This window comes from Callorhinchus milii, unplaced genomic scaffold (assembly GCF_018977255.1).
Source record: "Callorhinchus milii isolate IMCB2004 unplaced genomic scaffold, IMCB_Cmil_1.0 Scaffold6, whole genome shotgun sequence".
Taxonomy (NCBI): Eukaryota; Metazoa; Chordata; class Chondrichthyes; order Chimaeriformes; family Callorhinchidae; genus Callorhinchus; species Callorhinchus milii.
In genome coordinates, this window is record NW_024704747.1 from 8,228,059 (window position 1) to 8,246,033 (window position 17,975).

General features: G+C 41.5%; 1 protein-coding gene across 1 annotated transcript in view; it reads left to right on the plus strand.

Annotated features, from left to right (window-relative positions):
* dars1 (aspartyl-tRNA synthetase 1) overlaps positions 1 to 17,975 on the plus strand; it is a 31,019-nt gene extending 13,044 nt beyond the window's left edge. Inside the window, 14 exon segments of the mRNA NM_001292463.1 lie at positions 1,291 to 1,383; positions 1,820 to 1,922; positions 3,931 to 4,033; positions 5,015 to 5,092; positions 7,814 to 7,873; positions 8,292 to 8,403; positions 12,225 to 12,359; positions 12,808 to 12,955; positions 13,142 to 13,288; positions 13,702 to 13,744; positions 16,576 to 16,656; positions 16,744 to 16,855; positions 17,247 to 17,318; positions 17,422 to 17,975. Of these exon segments, the coding sequence (NP_001279392.1) occupies positions 1,291 to 1,383; positions 1,820 to 1,922; positions 3,931 to 4,033; positions 5,015 to 5,092; positions 7,814 to 7,873; positions 8,292 to 8,403; positions 12,225 to 12,359; positions 12,808 to 12,955; positions 13,142 to 13,288; positions 13,702 to 13,744; positions 16,576 to 16,656; positions 16,744 to 16,855; positions 17,247 to 17,318; positions 17,422 to 17,513 (1,379 nt within the window). The 3' untranslated portion in view covers positions 17,514 to 17,975.

Genomic DNA, 17,975 nt, shown 5'->3' on the forward strand with positions numbered 1-17,975 from the left:
GATTAATTTAGATTTTTTGATTGGCAAATGTATCATCATGTCATCTAACTGGAGTTACCTGATTTTTGGCAACTACTTTTTTTTATTGCAATGTGGCACATTTGGAATGAATCATTTAGTTTAACAAGCATCGGTCAATTCAATCATCTATTGCATCTCACATATATTTAACCATTCTTTGTAAATGTTTTTCACAGACACAATGAGAAAATTTCTAAGAATCTTAGGGCAGTGTATTTTGTTTACATTTTTCTTTCATGTTATCAACGCTAGTATAAAATGTTCAATTAAAAATTGTATTGGTTTAGGTGGATCCTGTGGTACTGTGGGTTAAACTCTCTTTAATCTCTACTTAGAACTTAGTGTGAATCCCACCTAGATCAGTCGACTGAAGCTACAATCTGATAGCTACAATCTAGAAATCATTTGGCATTTCTCAGTAAATGGAAACTAGAATATTCACACTTGTGGAATAGAATTTTCTTTTTAAGTTAAATTTAAATTGAAATTAAATTGAGGAATATCGTTTACAGGAGCTTCCATGCTCGGGCCCCGACACCTGACTGTTCAGTGCTTTGGGACGTCCTCCCAACATGAAAGGCGCTCTATAAATATAATTTTGTTGTTGTTTTAACAAATGCGACATACATTGATTGGATTCTGGTACTGAGTATGAATAGGTTTATTCCTCAGAATTGATCTCTTTTTCCTTGAGGAGGGAAACCATTTATATTTCAAATGATCCTAAAATGTATTGTAATTAACTACAGCTATATCAGTTTGGTTTCATAGTCAGAAAGATTTTAGATTTCTAGTTTTCATTTAATAATAAAGTTTTAGGGCTATTTTTTNCTCCACCCTCACATATTCTTTGCATGGAGGATGGGGTAGAAGTAAGCTATTGATTTTATTTAGACTTTCCAGTCTTTTTCTATATTGGAATCTTGCAGAAGCTCTATTTCGATCTTTACACATTTCTGATTTTTCTCAGCTTTCTTGTTTGAAATTTGCATTACAAGAAATTTGCACTTTTCAGGAAAGCGTCTGCTAACCGAAGATTGAAGCATTTAAAGAATTTCACTCTTGTTAAAGTTTGATCTTTAAATGTAAACATGATTTTCTTTTAACACATTGGGAACATAGGAAAATAGGACAGAATGCTCATCTGTCCATTGAGATATTGAACAGTGTCCATAACCTTACTGAATTAGATGGGTTTTGTGTCGTTAGTGACAATGTGTTTTCTGAACTAACCCTATAAGAAGGGTAACATTTCTTCTGTGTACACAGACCGTGTGTTGGTTCATGTGAAAGACCTGACTGAAGAGAAAGTTGGCCAGGTTGTTTGGCTCCGATCCAGAGTTCATACTAGCAGAGCCAAAGGTAAGAACTAGAGTCAAAAACTGATGTTTGCAAACTTTATTTTACTGCAAAAAGTTTGTTTTTGGAAAATTGGTAAATTGGGCTTTTAGGTTTCTGACATTAAAATCTGTTGGAAAGTATTTTGTGCTCGAGGCTGCTGTCTGAATAAATGTACTTTATAATTCAAGAAATAATTTCTTTTGGTGAGTGGCTAAGAGAACAGGGGACAAAATTGATGAAAGTCAGTTCAGTGCATACGGTTTAGCTGTGGACAGTCTTAATTACTCTTTAACCTGTGACCCAAAGTGTTTTCCCATGCTCGAGAGCTTCCGGGTAATTTAAGGAAAACCTGCATGAATAACAATAAACGTGACTCTGCTCTGGTAAGAAGGAAAACACTGTGTCGGGGGATCTGACGTGTATATCACTCACTGAACACTATTTTTATCTCAACCAGGGAAGCAGTGCTTTTTAGTCCTGCGTCAGCAGCAGTTTAATGTCCAAGGACTTGTGGCTGTGGGAGACCATGTAAGCAAGCAGATGGTCAAATTTGCTGCTAAGTAAGTTCCGAACTACATCCTGTTGTCTGAAATACAATTGTGAGAAAGTATAGTCCACATTACACATGCAATTGACTGCTGTGTTTTACCCAAAAATAATACAATCAATTCACTTTACAGTATATTCTGTGAAGCGCTTTGAGACGTCTCGAAGACATGATAAGGCGCTAGATCAATTGCAAGGATTATTATTATAATAGCCCAGGCTTTGTATAATTTTTATCACGCAGTTCTTAAATCATACATACATGTTTTGCCACATGAGCAGATATGAATTTAATCGGTATAATACTTTTATTTAGAAAATCCAAACAGAATCTCTTGGAGTAGCAATTTAAAGTAGCCTACAAAGCGTTTTAAGGATAAAAATCTTACGAAGCATTGTTTATTATTGTGATTATAATTTTTTACTGCTTTCCTAGAAGATTTTGTCAGGCTTTTAAAAAAAGCCTACGGCCAATGTATAGTTTCATTGTTTTTAATAGGATATCCTGTAGGATGTTTTTGTGAGGGTGATCACAGGTCAAAGCTTATTAAAGGGCATTGTGAGTTTGTAGTTAAATGTGTAATTACTTCAATGTAGTTCTCATGCAATCTTTTAGCAGATGGCTTTGTTGTTTTTTCTAAGCTGATAAGCAAGCTTTACATACTGATGACAGGAAGTTCATTTGCACCTGTCTCAGTTAAGAATGTTCCTTGCTAGCAAACCCAGCATTTTCATTGTCTGGGTTTCTCAGCCCAGCTTCAGTGGGAAAATGTGTTTGTATGCAAAGGTTTGTCACGCAAGAGATAATTTCTTGAGACAAAAAGAGGAACTTGTGAATTATTTTTAAACAAAAACTTCCCTTGCCCCAAACAACAATGTTTTGGTTTATCTTGTGAATTGACGCTTTTTCTATGATTCTTCCTCATAAATTATACTTATCAGTATCCTTTGAAAGTATTATGGGGAATTTTATTCATAATATTGAAGTTTATTTATAATATTGTTTTTTGGTCAGCTAGGTATCTCACATGTGCTGATGTGTATCCAAACTAAAGATAATTCCATGCATCCCACTTACACATGGAAATTCCCAAGATATTGATTGGAATGGAATGAATACTCTTCCTGGAAGGGACACATTCTGCTTACCTAATTTCAGAGAGTATTAGGCGCAGCTTGCGAGACAAAGCTTGAGGACCCCAGAGAGTGCAATGGAGTACACCTGGGATTTAACCAGTTAAAACCACATAGCTTGCCATTGAATGCACCATCTGTGGCAAGCTGTCGTGCTGCTTATCCAGCTAGGACCACTTTTCCCATTAGGACTTTGGCTTGCAGTATTAACAGGAGCTGATTGGGAAGAGTCTTTTCTTCCATTTACTGGTCTGCCCTTCCAAGTCCTGCCGATGAGCCAGGCTGGCTGGGCTGTCATCAGCAGTGCCCTGGAATACTGGCTCAGGAATGGAACTACCAAGACCGCCTCAGGGTATTGGTTTGATTCTGATATTCCATTGCCGAACATGTCACCTTGGAGTCAGTTCAGCTCCAATCACCTTGGAATAATTAAAGAAAGGAATATTTTGGACATGCCAGTGTCACTGATATCACTTCCTAAATAATGAGCAAAACCGCGACCTAATGATCCTGGAGGTGCTGACCAGCCGTGTTTTAGTGCACCTCCTTATAACACGGTCTGAGTTTGTAGACACATTACATCTTGTTCTGAATTCAATATTTTCTACCTGTCTTCATTTTAAAACTACATTGTTTAATTCTTTTATAGTATGGCTGAGCTTTTTTAATTGATAATATCAAATATCAGTCATCTGCATGTCTCAAAATATTACTTTGTGGTTGATTCTATACAGATAACCAAGAACGGTGTTTTTTTTTGTATCCGTATCACCATTCATGACTTCAGGTTTTGTACATCGAATTGATCCAAATCAGTCTGCATCGTTGGTTTTAATAGTAAATTTGCTGTGAATTACATAAACTAAAATTTTATGATATTTTTCATAGCATCAACAAAGAGAGTATAGTGGATGTGCAGGGCATTGTGCAGAAGGTTGATCAGAAAATTGAGAGTTGTTCCCAGCAAGATGTTGAGCTGCACATTGAAAGAGTAAGTGTTTTTACAAAAAAAGTAAACTTTGGATTTTTTTTTTAAAAAAGTGGGGAGAGCACGGGGGAGTGGGATTGAATTGGATAGCTCTTTTTAAAGAGCCGGCACAGACACGATGGGCCGAATGGCCTCCTTCTGTGCTGTATGATTCTATGATTCTAAGTACAATCTAGTAAATCTGTTGCACAACTATAGCCTGAAAGAGTATAAAAAAAAGTCTAGAAGATTTATATTTTGAAATACCAATTCAAATTTAAATCAAGTTGTCTCTTGAATTGTGAATTGTAGCCCTGTCCTGTAGCTCAGTGGTTAGAGCACTCGCCTCGCAAGCGAGAGATCTGGGTTCGATTCCCGGCAGGGCGAAACATTAGGCAAGTTTCCTTACTCCACACGTCTCTGTTTACTTAGCAGTAATTAGAACAGTTGTTAGTCAATTAGTGGATCGCGTTTCCGAGAGTAATAATTCTTTAAAAATGATAATTTGGTCTGCTTGTGGGACGCTGCTGTGCACAATTGGCTGCTGCGTTTCGCCCACAGAGTATACAGTCAATTCACTTTACAGTATATTTTGGGAAGCTGGAAGACATGATAAGGCGCTATATCGAATGTAAAGATTATTATTATCATAATTGACTTAATTTGCAACTTATAGTAAATTGGCACTAATTACTTGGAACCTAGTTTATCTTACTATTACTTTATATGAATCAGATTTTAGAGTGAGAGTTGAGTTACATATCAAGCTCACCACCCTGATTTGCTTTCAGTGCTTTTTCCTCTCATTCCTAGGCCTCGCTCACCATAAACCCTTTCTAATGTCAGCAATTTATAGTCTGGGATCAAAATCATGATCAGTTATGCAAATTTAGTTTGTTGTTCAAGTGAAATATCACTAACTATTCCTGCTCCATTTGTCATGTGTTTGCTTGCTGCTATTTTGTCATTCTGTCTTACTGTTTCTGTTGCTATTCTTACTTTCAGATCTATGTTATCAGCACAGCTGAGCCACGTCTGCCTTTGCAGCTAGATGATGCAGTTCGTCCTGAGACAGGAGAGGAGGTAAACATGACACTTTAAATCTTTTCATTAAGTACATCAATAAGCCTCAGTTTGACTAAGATTGTCGCACAATCACCAATTCAAATGCCATATCAGGGCTTGAACTCATGGGAGAGCACTGCATTATTAGAGACATTCAGTTAAGTTCCTATTGGCCTGTATTTAGCGCTCTGGAATGCTATCATGAGTGAGGAGCGCTATATAAATGTAAGTTATTGTTATTTAGAGAAGCTTCCCTCCCTGCTTCCCCCTTATTGAAAATGATTAATTTCTCCTAATACCCTAATCAACAATTGTTCAAATACACATGTACTGGCTTACTCAGAACACATCATTTTCACTCTGTACAAACAATGTTCTTTATACCTAGGGCCACTTGCATCATTCATTATATTGTTGTAGTTGTCTGCCTTAGTTGGCTGCATGGCAACAATAAGGAAGGAATTGATGGCTTTAATCTGCCTGCTCTTCCCTCCCTCGTTCCTGTTGTGACGGGTTGTCTTGTCACTGTGCCTCGTTCTGCCCGAGAGGTGGCCTTGGCTCTTTGTTGGAACCGTACTGTTCAGCTGCCCTGAGCACAGTGGAGGCTTTGACTTGAAGTCACTTGTGACCAACACATCCTGGAGTCTTTGTAGAATTGCCTCTGGAACACAGGCCATTTGATGCTTTCAGTTCAACTCTTGATTTTACAAGTGTGTGTCAGCTAGGTTCACTCTCGCCTCTGAGTCAGAAGATTGTGGGTTTGTATCCCATATTGGGACTTGAACTCACATAGTCTAAGCTGACACTCCAATGCAATGTTGGGGGCTGTTGCATTGTCAAAGCTGCCGTCCTTTGGATGACATGTTAAACCAAGGTCCCGTCTGCCTGTTTGTTCGTTAGGTAGACATCGAAGATCCCATGTCACTATTCGAAAAGAGAAGGGCGGTGTCCTGACCATCAATTTCCCTAAATAAAATTGGTCTTTTGTTTCATGGCTGTTTATGGGACATTACTGTGCACAATTGTGCTCACCTAATTTCCAGAAATCATTAGGACCAGGTTGGGGACCAAATGCCAACCCAACCAGCTGAAACCGTATTGCTTGCCATTGATATTGCTGTCCAGCAAGCTTTTCCGCTGCTTATCCAGCAAGGACTTGCCGGATTAACAGGAGCCGAGTGGGATGACTCCCTGCTCTGTCATTGGTCTGCCCTTCCAATTCCTGTCAATGAGCCAGCCTGGCTGTGCTGTCATCAGCAGTGTCCTGGAGTTCTGCAGACCAGCCTGGTTCAGGAGCCGGACTACCAAGACTGCCACTTGGCTCAAGGGTTGACTCGAGCCAGTAAGCTATAAAGAGACCCTGTTTACCTTTCCCCCCCCACAGGAGGATAGTCACTAATTGGTCTTTTGTCATCCGACAAGCATGGGTCTGAGCCCCCACTCAGTGAGGAGTACCAGGAACTCCCTGTGAGCTTCCTGGTGGGCAACACAGCTCAGCATGAAATACGTGAGAGCATTGCCGCCATCTTCCTGTCCGCAGCTCAGACACACCTCCCTTCCCATTGGGTTTCACCAATTAGAGAAGCGGAGCGTAAGCTGCACCTGGTTACCTCATTGCAGGCCAATCAAGATGGATTCCAGGTGCTGGATGTGCTCATGTGTGTTCACATGAGTGTGTTCACACTCCGTTCAGCTGGCTCTGGCCTGCTCCACATCCCCTGACCCACCCGCCCCACCATTGGCGAGAGAGCCTTCAGCCACTCTGCCCCCAACCTCTGAAATTCCACCCCCCAGTCATTCTGCCTCGCCCCATCCTTAGCCTCCTTCAATTCCCGCCTCAAGACCCTCCTCTTCGACCATGCCATCGGCCATCCCCCTTCCCCTCCCTCCCTTCCCCCCAACCCCAGCTCGGGTCTGAAATGCTGTACACTACCCAGGCCTTGGGACGTCCTCCTCAGCTACCTGGCAGAATCTGCCTTCAGTGTGGTGGAAAGACCCTGTTATTCTTTATAAACCAGAAAAAGATGATGAACCTTTAAGACTTTTTTGTCTTGCTAATATTTTTAAAAACTTACTGGTGCAATTTGTTATGGACTGTGATCATAAAATCCCCTGGGTGCAGATGTTTAACAGGGAGAGTTACACAATATAGCAGGTGCTTTTAGGCTTTTGTGATCAACAGAAAACGGAACTAAAAATGTTAGGTCATCACTCATATGATTGGATTTTGGGGTTGTGTTTAACATAACAATGCTTTGTGTGTTATAGTTGAACTAGACATGCAATATCCTTCCTCTCCTGTAACAATCTTCAACAACAGCAACAAGATTTCATTTATAGAGCGCCTTTCATGTCGGGAGGACGTCCCAAGGCGCTGTACAGTTGGGTCAGGACCCGAGCAGGGGGGAAATGGTCAGGGTGAGGGGAGGGAAGGGACTGTCCTGGGTCTATGATTCCTCAACTGTTGTCAGTTTTAGAGAATAAAACCTTAGCACCACAAATGGAAGTTTTCTAATGCATTTTCACCACTTTTTACAATTTTTAAAAATAACTTTGGATAGGAACAGGAGTAAGCCGTTCAAAGCCTGTTCCGCCATTCTATTAGATCACGGTTGGTCTTTACCTCAACACCAAATAAATAAGTTTGTGGACACACTTGTATTAATGGATAACCTGATTTCCCAGACCAGTGTGACCACAAAAATGCCAAAAATAATTGTAAATGTTTGTTTCACATAGGAAGGAAGAGCAACTGTTAACCAGGATACAAGGCTTGATAACCGAGTCATTGACTTGAGGGTAAGATAGATTTGTATTGTGTAGCTACTAATACACTTGTATTTCTTATCTACCGTTGCACTTTGAGAGATCCGTCATTTACCCATGTATCTGCCTAACTCGCTTGTTGTGCAGAAATAAGACCTGATATTTAAGTATTTATCTGGTTTAATAAGGAAAACACGTATGTACATTAGGGACTGAATTTTCTGATATAAATTTATCAGCACATCATGTTGGTTTGGGCTTACATTTGAGAAATCACAAACTGGAAATGTAATGATAAAGTAATTTATAATTGTGTTTAAAGCATGAAAGGAAATTCTTGTAAACCTCCAAAATCTGTTTGTAAGTCTGGATTCTTTTTTAAAAACATCTCACAGCAATATTCATTAATACCAGTGCGTGCACAAACTTATTTCTTTGATTTTTATTGTAGACAACGACAAGTCAGGCCATCTTTCGCCTGCAATCTGGTGTCTGCCAACTGTTTCGGGAAACATTAATCAATAAAGGATTTACAGAAATTCAGACTCCAAAAATCATCTCAGGTACTTGAAAGCGTTTTTCAATTTCTGACCTCGTCACAAATATTTTATCTATTACAGTCAATTCACTCTACAGTATATTCTGTATTTTTGTTAATTGAAGCAATTGAAGCAATAAATAAGCCCAGACTTTGAGAAGTGGTCCTCTTGCCATCTAACAGGAAACTGACCTGGGCGGGGGGAGGAGTTGGAAGAGTTAATGAAACAAATTATCGAGTGGGCTTCAGTGCCTTTGACCAAATGGATGAAAAAATATCTTTTCAACTGCAATTTCAATCTTTATTGAACTAGTGCAAATATACCTTATGATTAACCTCTAACTACAGTTACAATTGTGCTACAAATAGGATAATTTTTAATTGATAAGTATGCTCATTGGAGTAAAAAATAGGAGTGAACAAAACATTAAGTTGTAATAAACCAACTTAATCCATGATTGTGTTTACAGTCACCTTGTAGACTGTGCCAGTCATGTGCCAAAGTGTATTTTCCACACAAGAGTTTTCACATGCAGCATAGTGGTTAGAGCACTCGCCTTGTGAGCAAGAAGACCTGGGTTTAATTTCCAGCAGGCCGAAACATTGGGCAAGTATCTTTACTCCACACGCCTCTGTTTACCTTGCAGTAAATAACAACAATAAGATTACATTTGTATAGCACCTTTCACGTCGGGAGGAATCCGGTTATTAGTCGATTGGCGGATTGTTTTTCCAGGGGTAATAATTCCTTTTTAAAAAAATCTGGTCACTCAGTGCACAACTGTCTGTGGGACACTGCTGTGCACAATTGGCTGCTGCGTTTTGCCCTCAAAATATACAGTCAATTTACTTTACAGTATATTTTGTGAAGCGCTTTGAGACGTCTCGAAGATGTGATAAAGCGGTATATCAAATACAAGGATTATTATTATTTCAATTACAATGTTTGAAACTGAGCAAATTCTTCATTCTCAGCACCCTTCACACACACCGTGGAGTTCATGTCCGTACTGATACCAAACAATGGGGAAAGCCATGAAGAGGGCCAGTCTTCCTTTAAACAATATTTCAACATCATGATATCAACGTTTGGAGTTGACTTCCATGAGGTTCAAACTCTTGTGCTGTGTATGAGGCACAGATGGACAAGAGCAATACACAAACATACTAGGACTTTTTTTTCTTTCTCTATATTTTAAAGACCCTGTATTTTAGACTCTCAACGCGGTATGATCCTAGAACAATGAGTAACAACTCCAGACAGATTTGGGAACTGCTGGTAAAATACAAACCACATTGTTACCAATTAACAGGAAAACCCCCACCTGATTCAGTAAAAGGTCATTGTGTTCACTCTATGGACAGACACATCCTGGGCAGATTACAATCAATGAAAAGATACCAGGCTGCTGCATGGAGCAACTGATGTTTTCACAAAACCAGAGTTTAGTAGTCACAGACGAGAGGTAGTTCAGCAGGGCAGTCTTTGACATGAAGGTTTATTAGGCACTTAAGATTTTTTTGAAAATGGATATTGTGTTTTAGTATTCGATCTAAATGTAGTTCAGAACACTTGTGAAAATAACCAAACCCCTCCAAAAAAAACTACATATACTACAGGTTTCGAGTAACCCATTTGATCTTTGTATTCAGTTCTGCAATGCCTTTGAGTTGTTTGTTTGGTGCACTACTGCCCTCTCTTGGTGTTGACTAGGTATGTGTGGTACACTCTGCTGTTTGGCCCGGCCCGTTCTGTTTAAATCTGAATTTCATCAATATGTAAATACTGAATCTAGCACATACTACCTTACGTTACAATTCATGTAATCTAGCACATTGAAATCAGCAAATGAGTTAGCTTTCTGTTTTTTTTAACTCATCTCGGGATGTGGGTCAGTGGCATTTACTGCTGGGCAATTTCAAATGGTGATAAGAGACAGCCACATAGTGTGGAACTGGTCACATGTGATAAGGATGGCAGATTTTCTTACCTGATGGACATTAGTGAACTAGAATACATTAGAATATACAGCACAGAAACAGGCCATTCGGCCCAACTGGTCTATGCCAGTGTTTATGCTCCACATGAGCCTCCTCCTGCCCTTCCTCAACTAAGCCTTCAAGCATAACCTTCTATTCCTTTTTCCCTCATGTACCTCTCTAGCTTTCCCTTAAAATATATCTATGCTATTTTCCTCAACAACAACAACACAACAACAACAAAATTACATTTATAGAGAACCTTACACGTAGGGAGGACGTCCCAAAGCGCTGAACAGTCAGGTGTCAGGGTCCGAGCATGGGGGAGGGGTGGTGTAGGGGTGAGGGAAGGCAGAGAGGTGGGAGAGACCGGGTCTTGAGACCGGCCTTGAAGGAGGGAAGCGAGGCGAAGCAACCGTGGGATGGAGTTCCAGAGTGTGGGGACAGAGAGGCTGAAAGTCCGGCCTATGATGATAGGGCGGGTCGGGCGGGAGGCATGGAGCAGACTGGAGTCCACTGAACGGAGGGAGCGGGCAGGTTGGTAGGGAGTCAGCAGGTCAGAGAGGTAGGAGGGGGCAAGGCCATGGATGGTCTGAAAGGTGAGGACGAGGATCTTGAACTCGATCCTCTGGGGGATGGGGAGCCAGTGGAGTTGGGCGAGGGTGGGAGTGATGGGATCGCGGAACCTGGTGCATAAGAATACACGAGCTGCAGAGTTTTGGATGATCTGCAGTTGGTGAAGGGAAGAGTTGGGAAGGCTGATGAAGGTTCCTGACTGGCTTAGTGAGGTTGAGTGTGCAGCCGTGGAGGCTGATGTTGCCAGCGCCTGAGGTGCAGAGGCGATGGCGAGAGCCAATCAGGAGGGCCTCGGTCTTTCTGACGTTCAGTTGGAGAAAGTTGGCCCTCTTTCAGGACTTGATGTCGGACAGGCAGTCGGTCAGGACACCAGTAGTCCTGGAGTTCAGGGTGGAGGCAGAGAGAAAGTTTGGTGTCATCCACATACATGTGGAAATTTACCCCATGTCTGCGGATGATGTCACCAAGGGGGAGCGTGTAGAGGGTGAAGAGGAGGGGACCGAGGACAGAGCCCTGAGGAATCCGGCACGAGACGGTGGGGGGACTGGAGGAGAAGCCGTTTGCCGCGACGAAGTGGAGGCGGTGTGAAAGGTAGGACCTGAACCAGTCAAGGACAGAACCTTGAAGGTTGAGGTGGGAGGAGAGACTGAGAGCCTGTCCGACATCAAGTCCTGGACAAGGGCCAAGTGTGGTCTAACCAAGGTTCTATTGAATTTTACCATAACATCCCTGCTTTTCATTTCTATCCTTCCAGAAATGAACCCCAATCCCTGATTTGCCTTTTTTATGGCCTTATTAACTTGCATTGCTACTTTTAGTGAATTATGTATGTGTACCCCTAGGTCGCTTTGCTCATCTACCCCATTTAGGTTTTTATTTTCCAGGTTGTGTATGAACTAGTTGGGGCTTTACAAATAATGCAGCAATTTTGTGGCTATTTTTCTGGTCCACGTTTAATGTACCTACCAAGATTCTGGAATTCAGGTTATGAAACTGCTATAGCGGGAATCCAACTCATGACCTTGGGAATACTATTTCAAATTACAAACTATTTGAACAAATTGAGGATTAATTAGCAACCAACGTAAGGGAAATTACATTTTCATTAATTGTTAATTTGATACTTGAGATACTTACATCTGTGATTTTATTTCTACACTTACTTGCACATGATTAATCCAACTCACAAATAATACACATAGGTTTTTTAACCCAACCCGCAATTCATTGGTTTTAGAAATTAATTATTATGGAAATGGAAAATTTAGATGAATATTTTTTGTCTTCCAGCTGCCAGTGAAGGGGGAGCCAATGTGTTCACTGTGTCGTACTTTAAAACCAGTGCTTACTTAGCTCAGTCACCACAGCTTTACAAGCAGATGTGTATTTGTGCTGACTTTGACAAAGTATTTTGTATTGGACCTGGTAAGTTTAATTTTTCTAATTCTTCCTACAATCTTGTATCTTCCAATGACGTGTTTAAAAGTTTTTGGGGTGAAGTTCAAAACTAGTGAGACACATTATGGAAAGAAGAGATCTAGGATGCAGATGCATAGATCTTTAATGCTGGAATTGCAGATGGAAAAAACCCATAAATAAGAAGAAATCTTTAATTTTCTGGAAGGTTTCGAGAGAATGAAAGATTATTTGAGCTGCTTAGGAAATGCATAATAAAGGGGCATAAGATCAGATTTGTTACAAAGTTTGAAGACGTGGCATATGCTCTTCATGATGCTTCTCCAGTTTTAATAATATTCCTGTTTTGCATAGTTATTTAAATTCCTTTTATGCTGATGAATTGGATAGCATTGCAACAGAATTATTTTTGAGTGTTTTAGATTTTGGCAGTTATTGCCTTGACTCTGCTTTTCAGTGTTCCGAGCTGAGGACTCCAACACACATCGTCACCTGACTGAATTTGTTGGGTTGGATATTGAGATGGCTTTTAATTACCACTACCATGAGGTGGTAACTCAGATAACTGATACATTGGTCCAAATCTTCAAAGGCTTGAGAGACAGGTAAAGTAACTCATTTACTTTGTACTTACAGTGCATTTGCCCTTTGAAGTTTTGTGCAACTTAAAAGATAATGGACAACTAAAAAGCACATTCTCTTCTGAAGTGGAAACAAACATACAACTTGAGCTGTAGCGCAAAAGTATTTAAATCCTCAGTATTGCTTATTGTAATTGTTTCACTGAGCAGGTATCAGACTGAGATTCAAACAGTGGGCAAGCAATTCCCAAGCGAACCTTTTAAGTTCTTGGAACCAACTTTGATACTGGAATATCCAGAAGGTGTGGCCATGCTGAAGGAAGCTGGTGTGGAGATGGGAGATGAAGAAGATCTGAGGTAAAGATGAACTGTTTATAGTAAGAAACGTTAGATTAAAATTTAATCCTAACAGTCAATATACTGGCAGTAAAAAAAAACTTTAGAAATTAGTTGCTTCACACACTGAACCTAAAATGATTCTTTTATTGCTGCAATAAGATGACATTACTGCCAGTTATGTTGAGGTTTCTCAAAATAAATAAATGGGGAAAATAAACTGAACATGAACAGGTAATTATTGGAAGGTCAAGCATCTGCAATGCATAATTCAATAATAGGGTAGATTTTTTTGATGTAATTGAAAATAAGCAGAACTAAAGTCGGGTGATATTAGACACTCAATATGGTGAGCGTTCAATTTGACTCGTCAGAGTTTGCATATTATAATGTTAATTGATGATCTTGAGCAGATTATTACATTTACTTTTCAGCACTCCAAACGAAAAACTATTGGGTCGCCTGGTGAAGGAAAAGGTAATACATTGAGAAATACAGTGGAGCCCCAATATAATGTGGTAATTGGGGTCCATAAAATCCCAACTGTAAAACTATATGCTAGTGCTATAAAGGGGCCATTTACTGCTTTTCACATTTACTGCCGCATTTACCAGCTTCCTGCCAATCAGCCAGAATCCTGTGCTAAAAAATGGCTAAAGAAAAAGCATGTATTAGTGTAAAATAATTTTGCATACATGGCAAAGTCACCATGCAGATGACAACAACAAAATTACATTTGTATAGTGCCTTTCACGTCAGGAGGACGTACCAAGGCGCTGGACAGTCAACATTTTGGACCTGAGCTGGGGTCCAGATTGGGGAGGGTGGAGGGCGGGGGGGGAAGAAGGTTGATCAAAAGTACAGTTGAAGAGGAGGGTCTTGAGATGGGTCTTGATGGAGGCAAGTGAAGGGGTGAGGTGGAGATGCTGTGGGATGCCATTCCAGGGACTGGAGGTAGATTGGCAGAAGGCCTGCCCACCAATGGTGGGCCAGGCGGAACAGGGGACGTGAAGCAGGCCGGAGCCTGCTGAGCGGAGGGAGCGGGCAGGTTGGTAGGGGGTTAGGAGGTTGCACAGGTAGGGGGCAGTGAGGCCATGGAGGGCTTTGAAGGTGACGGGAAGTTAGTGGAGTCGGGCGAGAATGGGAGTGACAGGGTCACGGAGCTACAGAGCTCTGGATGATCTATAGCATTTGGAGGGAGCAGATGGGGAGACCGACAAACAAGGAGTTTGCATAGTGAAGCCTGGATGTTATGAATGCGTGTATGAGGGTTTCGGCGGCCTGCGGTATGAGACAGTAGCGGAGCTGGGCGATGTTGCGGAGGTGGGGGAAGGCAGAATGGGTCATGGCACAGATGTGGGGTAGAAAGGATATTTGAGGGTCAAACAAGACTCCCAAGGTTCCGGACTGGCTTAGTAAGGTGGAGTGTGTATCCATGGATGGTGCCTGAGATGTGGAGATGCTGACAGGAGCCAATCAGGAGGGCTTCGGTCTTGTTGATGTTCAACTGATGAAAATTAGCTCTCATCCAGGACATAATGTCTGACAGACATGCTGTCAAGTCAGCAGTGATCCTGGAGTCAAGGGTGGATGTAGAGAGGTACAGTTGGGTGTTATCTGTTGAAGTTGACCCCATGTCTGTGGATGATGTCACTAAGAGGGAGCATATAGATATTGAAGAGGAAGGGGAACCTTGGACAGCCCTGAGGAACGCCGCATGAGACAGTGTGGGGGCTAGAGGAGAAACTGTTTGTGGAGATGAAGTTAAGGCGGTGTGAGAGCCATTCAAGGAAAGAACCATGAAGGTTGAGGTGAGAGGAGAGGTTAGAATGGTCAGCGATGTCGAAGGCAGCAGAGAGGTCAAGGAGGACGAGGAGGCAGAGGGAGCCCTGGTCGCAGATGGACAGAATGTCATTTGTCACTTTGATCAGAGCTGTGGGCGGCACGGAAACCCAATTGGAGGGGTTTGTGAAGGGAATAGCGGGAGGTGAAGCTGAGAAGCAACAACTCATTCCAGCCAGGAGCTTGGAGAGGAAAGGGAGGTTGGAGATGGGACCGTAGTTTGAGAGCAGGAATGGGTCCAGGGTTTTCTTTTTAAATATAGGAGTGATGATGGACGTTTTTAAAGGGGTGGGAACGGTACCAGTGGACAGGGAGAGTTTTATGATGCAAGTAGGTGGATCTGCGAGGTAAGGAGGGAGGTAAGGATGGGGTTGAGAGAGGAGGTGGTCAGTTTCATGTGGGTTATAGTGGTGGTGAGAGAGGAGTGGGAGACAGGTTCGAAGGTGTGGAGGGAGGGATGGGTAGGGGCCAGGGTATGAGGGGGAGATGGGAAGGAGGTAGTGGACGGAAGGGCAGAGGCAACTGAGCGGTTTCCCTTGACTTTGGATTCAAAGAAATCCAGCATTGCCTCACAGTTGGCATTGGAGGAGAGAATGGGCAAGGCATGAGAGGGTGGGTGGAGGAGCTGGTTGGTGATGGAGAAGAGGGGCCTGGGGTTATCCTTGACCTCCAAGATTGTCTTGGAGTAGAACGACGATTTAGCAGAGGCAAGGGTGGAGCAGTAAGATTTGATAAGGTCTAGTCAGATCTGCCAATGGACCGTTAAGTTTGATTTAAGCCAGGTGCATTCAGCGGCATGCACCTGTGCTTTAAGGGATCGGAGATGGCTGGTGTACTATGGTGACTTTCGTGAGTAGGAGACGGTTCAGGAAGTGAGGGTAGCAAGGGAATCAAGAGTAGTGGAGTGGGAGAGTGACCAAGGAGGATAGGTCATTGTGGGAGGAAGCCCAGAGGGGAAGGAGTTCAGATGACTCAAAGGCAGCAGAGAGTGGGGTGGAGGGAATTTGTTTTCCTGGGGTGGTAGGAAATGGAGATGGGTTGGGTGGCGGTGGGGAGAGAGATTGAGTAGTTAAAGGAGATGAAGTGATGGTCTGAGATCGCTTTGTCGATGATGGTGAGGTTCGAGACAGTGAAGCCTCGAGTGATCACCAGGTCGAGAGGGTGACCGTGGATATGGGTGGCGGAGTGGATGCGGAGGGAGGAGAAGTCAACGGAGGTAGAGCAGGAGGGGTGAAGTGAAGGTTGAAGTCGAGTGGGAGTAGTGGAGGGTAGAGAACAGGAGTGGGAGCTTTTTGGGGAAGCAGCTCAGGTCGGTGGCGGCAGCCAAAATGCGCAGTCTGAGACTAAGACCGAAGGGTGGGGGTGGGCAGCGAGGCATGGTTAGCCTGCTGGCGTGGATCATCATGGGGAGAGATTGACAGTCTTATAGTCCCAAAATGTTTGAGTTTTTTTTAATATCTTTTCAGTACGATACAGACTTCTATGTCCTCGACAAGTATCCTCTGGCTGTGAGGCCTTTCTATACAATGCCGGACCCACACACTGCAGTAAGTAAAACTCCTGTGCTGATGTAATACACATAATCTAATAAAATATTAAACAAAAAAACATTTAATAATTTTCAATGTTCCTAGAAATACTCCAACTCGTATGACATGTTCATGAGAGGAGAGGAAATTTTATCTGGAGCCCAGAGAATCCACGATCCTCAGCTTCTGACTGACAGAGCACTCCATCTTGGCATAGGTATGGTAAACTATTTAATACTGTATAATTTCAGGCATTTATTGGTAGTAAATGTACAATGGCCTGACAGTACGGAAGCTTCTTGTGGTCAGGAGGATCTGGATCCATTCTCTGGCAGGTCCAGGACTCCTATCCTCACTAAACCTGATGCAAATGCGATGGTTTGCTGTGAAACCTGTGTCACCTCCTAAATGGCCTAGTGCAGGAGGAGGTACGAGGGTTTATCATTTTATAAATAAAGAATTATTTTTTGTAACTTTTTTTCCTTAATTGGTGTAAGTACTTTGAAAGATTTGAAGTATTTGAGCTTCATGCTAAGCAGCATAAATGAGAAATAAACATCCAATGCATTTGTATCTTGAAAAGCTTCACTCTTTGTTTTACTTTGCAGATGTGGAGAAAATAAAATCATACATTGATTCCTTCCGTTTTGGTGCTCCTCCCCATGCAGGTGGTGGAATAGGTAATGTATCATTTCTACCACTTTTTTTAATTAAACTTTCCAGTTACCAATGGATATAAATGTGTAATAATTTCATGTTTAATTTCCTCTTTTCAATTCCTAGGTTTGGAACGTGTTACCATGCTGTATCTGGGTTTGCACAATGTACGGCAGACATCTATGTTCCCACGTGACCCCAAAAGGTTGACTCCCTGAGTCAACCTTAAGGATGAATAGATCTGCTTTGATAAACTGATATGCATAAATGATCAGTCATATGTTAAAATGACTGATATGTTAAAAAAGTGCCACAAAAACAGTTTTTACCAATCCATTGTAATTTGTTCCAGAATGTAAATTTGATACAGTATTACTACTTAAATATTTCTTAAACTAATGTACTGAAATTACTGTAGAAAATACATTACTTAATCATCTGTAATGTAAAAAAAGATATTTAGTTTTAACAATAAAAAGGCTCAGAAGAAATGTATAACCTATTATGTTTACAGACAGTCTATCAGGTGCAATGTTGGAATTTACAAGGTGGCTTGTAGTAATAATCTCAAATTGGAGTGGCAAATGGAAGTAAAGCAGACTAGGAATTTATAATGGCAACAAAATTTGGATTTTAAGAAATTCTAAACTTAAGAATTGTCAATAAAATTAACAATTAAC